This window comes from Gigantopelta aegis, chromosome 4, assembly GCF_016097555.1.
Source record: "Gigantopelta aegis isolate Gae_Host chromosome 4, Gae_host_genome, whole genome shotgun sequence".
NCBI classification, from domain to species: Eukaryota; Metazoa; Mollusca; class Gastropoda; order Neomphalida; family Peltospiridae; genus Gigantopelta; species Gigantopelta aegis.
This window is the reverse complement of record NC_054702.1, coordinates 58698662-58703968: the sequence shown is the minus strand read 5'-3', so window position 1 is coordinate 58703968 and position 5307 is coordinate 58698662. Positions and strand designations below refer to the sequence as shown.

The window sequence follows — 5307 nt, the reverse complement described above, 5'->3', positions numbered from 1 at the left end:
AGAGAGAGAGAGAGAGAGAGAGATTCACGGCAATATTTGTGTTATTGTTGATTACCCATTCACAAATTGTTTACGTACATATTTCAGTTATAGGTGTATATCCACAAATCACTTACGTGAAAACAATTTACGTACTATATTATTTGAGTTATTGTTCCATTATCATTAATACAGCATTTACGTACGTATTTGAGTTGTTGCTGTATACTCAATCTGCACAGCGCAATCTGATATTCAGTTACTCATATATTCGGTTGTGGAATGACCCACTACAGGTTTCACGTTAAAGAAACAACAATGTGGACACTAATCTGTGCGTTCCTCTTGCTCATTGCGCAGGTGATTCGTGGGAATGCAAGAGAAAGGATATTTCAACAGGAAATACATTCCCTGATACGTGAACTGCAAGACCAGCTCGACATATTAAGTGATGAGATTTATCAGGAGAGACAAGAGTTTATGGCTCTGTGGAACATCTACCTTTCGAAATGTCGAACTCATCCGAAAAGGAGAACTACAGGGAAATTCGAGGAAATACAGCTATTGAAAGCTGACATAGACCAGTATGATTCTAATCTGAAAGTTCTAGAGAAGAAACTTGAAAACGCTAAGTATGCATTTAGGTCAGAGGTGAGTGTTGAAATTATTAGTAACAAATAATTGACCAAAATACCACATAAAGACAATTAATAATATCGTTGTATAAATGATGGTAAATAACAGATTTTTTAACGGCTTCCGTTGTGTGGTTATGTTATCGAACTTAAAGTTTGTAGGTACTGGGTTCGCATCGTGGTACCGGTTCCTACCCAGAGTGAGTTTAACGATTCAATGGGTAGGTTAAGGACAGTACACTGACTTCTCTATCACTAACAGCCAATCATTAAACATTAACCCATGTCACTGTCCTGACAAAATAGCTGAGGTGGTGGTGTGCCCAAGACAACGTGCTTGAAACTTAATTGGATATAAGCACACACATAAGTTGAAATGAATGAATAGATTCCAACCATAAAGGTGAATGGATATTTAACGATATCTTATTAGGTCAATTTTTTATTTATTTTTAATACAGGCAGAAACTTCCAATACTAACATGAATCGACAATAATGTGCATGCACACTGAATCAAAACAAAATCGTCTTGTTACTAGCCCAACATCATCCTCACCAATGACGTTGGCAGATGAAAACCATGGGCCCCCAATTCTGGTCCTCCATCCTCTCATCGGATTGATGGATATATATATATATATATATAAAAATGATAAAAGAAAACAAGTGTACAGTATATATGTATTTTAAAAAACAATTTAAAGAAATAATTTTCCTTTTACATGTTTCAATCTTATCTTCAGAAAGGAACTGGGTTCGCATCGTGGTACCGGTTCCTACCCAGAGTGAGTGTGTGTGTGTGTGTGTGTTTATATATATATATACACACACACACACACACACACACATTCTTTGAAACCATTAACACATGCATGTCAACCATTAAAATTAATTCACCCATATATATATATATATGGTTGCTTCCATCTAAACCTGTGGTATCTACTCCGGTTATATATGCTTCATGGTGGTATCTTTTTTTAAATACAAGAGCAAAAACTTTTCATTTTATTTTTAATACAGTTTTAACATGCCTATTAAGTCGTGTATGTATGCACTATTTTTGTTTTTGTTTTCTAAGGAGGAGATGGTTGGTGTTAGAACACGACTGTCTGAGTTAGACAGGCACAGGCACCAGTTGACGTACTACCTGCAGAAGGAGAAGGAGTACCCGCTTAAACTGTCGGACGAGGCTGAACGACTGAGACATGAGATATTCTTCCTCACACACGTGGGAGACCAGAAGCTGGACAACATGCAGCCCAAACCCATCCAGTGGATACCGGTTCGCTTCCGGCCGGGTATGTTTTCCTTTATAAATGCTACTTGCAACAAGTCTCATTTAAAAAATAAAAAAAAAATATATATATATACATAATTAGGCCTATAATGTGGTTAAACCAAAGAAATATGTGTCGTATTTGGATCACAAATTTTTAAAATTGTTACATCATTACAGTAGCATATAGCAACACTGGCAATTAACACGTAAATTGTCTCGGTGTTTTCAATATTCCACTTTATATATTATGTTAGTTTTCATAGTAATACTGACAAATTAAACACCTCTCTAACACATTAACTGCAGAACTGTGGTGAAAAATGTCGTGAAGACGTTTTCCACGGCATCATAGTGGTCCACGATGGCAACACGATTACAGGCTAGCTAGGTTTGCCAGTTTAGGTTACAGTTCATTTAATATTATGATGGAGAAATTAGCAAATCACTTGACGACATATGTATTTTAATATTTTCAGAACTTTCAAACCAGCCTAAAGCACTTCTTGAAGTCAAGATTAAAGCGTGTACGCCATTTGAGGTTGAGTGCGAAATCCAGGATATCACCGCACTCAGTGACTATTCCTTCATTGTGACCTACTTTCAACATAAAGTTCTGCGTCACTTCCGGAGAGACGGCCTCCTCCTGGGGGAACTGAGCTTCCCGTGGTACATGCGCGGGTCTCTGGCGTTAAACGCATCCCACGCTTTGGTTGGCGTTCCCCAGAACAAAACCATCATGATACTGTCATTCAACCGCAATATAGAAGCCAAAGTCCACGTTAAATTTGACACAGAGTGTGGATGGGATATTGATGTGTTAGACGACTATTACATCATTCTCTGCCACAGACCCAATTCCATCAGAGTCTACACAAAAGAATGGCACTGGGTTCGTATGATCTGGAAGGATTCGCAAAAAGAGGTCCTCAGTAATCCTTGGTTCTTGACAGTGAATCCTGTCAGACGACAAATTATGGTTTCGGATTCAAACTATACGGGGGTGTCGAGCTTTGATGAGTACGGAAACCTTCTCTGGACAACTCAGGAAATAGATACAGCTAGTCCTCGAGGGATGGTCGTGGATCCTAACGGTGACTGGCTAGTTTGTGACGAGTCTGGGGATGTCGTTAATAGACTGTCGCCCTCAGGAACGTACATAGAAGAGGTGTTTCAAGTGAAGTCGCCACGAGCTTTAACATGGATGGTAAATCGTGAAAATTCAGGTGTTTATCAGGACAGACTTCTTGTTGGTTCTACGTCTGGCTTTATCTATGTAGCCCGTCTTCGGTAATAAAGGTTCATATTATGATACACAAGTTAAATGTTGCTAAGTCGATTGTTTGAAGATGTTTATAATAAATATATTCATGTAATGAAGCAAAAATTCAGTCCTATTTATATCCTACATTAATATATGGTTATTGAAAAACTTGAGAGAGTATCGTTATTTATGGTAGTATCCTTTTTGGGACACTGAAATCTTTCTTTTTTTCAGATGCAGTTTTATCCATTATTTTCATGAATGTTAGGTACTTGGTTAGTTTCTCATTGCTATGCTAAACTTAGTGCTCCACAAGTAGCATGTGTATATTAAAGCCATCAGTTAACACGTTTTAAAAGGGTAGTCAAGAAGCAGCAAAACATTTACGTATCCATAACGACATGACTGAAACTTTGAAGCAAGTATGGAAATAAGTTGTGTCATCATTTGCAGTATCCATTATTCATGTTAAAAATCTTCTGTAATTATTAATTAAAGTAAAGTACCTCGTCTTAGGCCTATGTTGCGTTTAGTTCAATTGTGAAAATAACCATACATAGGCGACGGAAGCGGGGAGCCAGGTCTTCTAAACTCTTACGACATTTCATTGCCCCGACCCCTGTTGGAAGTCGACTTAATATATTACTGAACCTTACAGCTGCTGGCATCTTTTGACGCCTATGCGATGGGGTGTTACCTTTTACTTTCATCTCCTCTTTTACTATGTGACAAGACAAACGTATCCCTTCATCACGTACGCAAAAATGTTTTTAAAACTAGCTGCTCTGTTTGTACAACTGGCTAAAATTACTTTTGTTCTTTATATTCTCTCACCTCAGCTAGATGTAGGACATTTCTATTATAGTTCTGGTATTTTAACTGTTGGCGATAACGCGTGCATGCTTAACTAAGGGTATTACTTTCACACGGGAGATTGAGAACAATAGAACTCGGCATCACAGCCAGTACATTGTGGAGGCTAGCGCCGAAACCTTACTCCGTGTGTCTTCATTTCATATCTTGCCAATTATACTTTTCCGACCTTTCTATATTTGGTAAACGATGACCTCCAGCTGGAAAGCTTCCACCATAAATAAAAACCCAATATATTTCTATAGCGTAATTTATATGGTAATTCATTAACAATGACCTGATTTCATGGTCGAAGAATAGATAGCAAACTACTTAGAAAAATGCTCAGACTTAGTGTTGCAACTCAGATGACAGTGGTCTTGTGTCTGTTTGGAATCCATCTTGTGAGACCTCGCAGCAGACAGAATATAGAGCAGCGAATGATTGACGATTTGCATTCTTGGAAAAGTCAATTTTCTTGGGAGCTGCGCGGCTTGAAACAAACTGTGGTGACGTTACGGAACGAACATTACAGCATCGTTGGTAAAACGAGCAAACTGAGACGGAATAGGGTGCTGGAAAATCTCGGGTTGGCGATAAACAAGAAAGGAAAGTCGTTAACACAGACTTCGTTAGATTCTCTTGGAATGACTACAATAGATGACTTAATTGTAAGTAGGAGGTTTAATTTTTTTTCAACTTAAAAATAGAGGGAAATGTGGTTTTAATATATTTTATTATCAAATTATTGTAAACTAGTCAACAGACAAAAATTATTTATTTGTAAATTGTTTATATAATGCAAAATGGAAAACGGAGAAACCTGCGCTCAGACACATACAATACACAGAACACTATTCACACGCACACACACACCACACACTCGCAGAGAGAGAGAGAGAGAGAGAGAGAGAGAGAGAGAGAGAGAGAGAGAGAGAGAGAGAGAGAGAGAGAGAGAGAGAGAGAGAGAGAGAGAGAGAGATTCACCGATTACTTGGTTACTCAGTTGTAACAACCATGCAAATATGTCCGTTAACAAGAACTTTTTTCATGGACAAAACTTACCAAGGTAAGATTAATGGTTCTTTAAAATACAAACGTGATATAAAAGTTTGAGGAACATATTATGAATGCTTTTTGGTCAGGGTTTCTTTAATTTCAGTTGCCAGATCTTTTGTACAGTTGAACAATGTTTTCTTGTCCGCTGGCCTATCCAGAATGGGGCCAAGGGACATGCCCCAATTTGTGGGCGGTGATCCATACCGTTATGTCTCGATATATTTCATACAATATTCTG

At 38.0% G+C, this 5307-nt stretch overlaps 1 protein-coding gene across 1 annotated transcript; it reads left to right on the top strand.

The window, feature by feature from the left end:
* Nucleotides 1-297: 297 nt before the first annotated feature.
* Nucleotides 298-3274, top strand: LOC121369914. The gene is made up of 3 exons (XM_041494994.1): nt 298-630; nt 1697-1916; nt 2374-3274. The coding sequence occupies exons 1-3, from the start codon at nt 298-300 to the stop codon at nt 3186-3188; spliced, it is 1368 nt and encodes a 455-aa protein (XP_041350928.1). The 3' UTR covers nt 3189-3274.
* The last annotated feature ends 2033 nt before the right edge of the window (nt 3275-5307 follow it).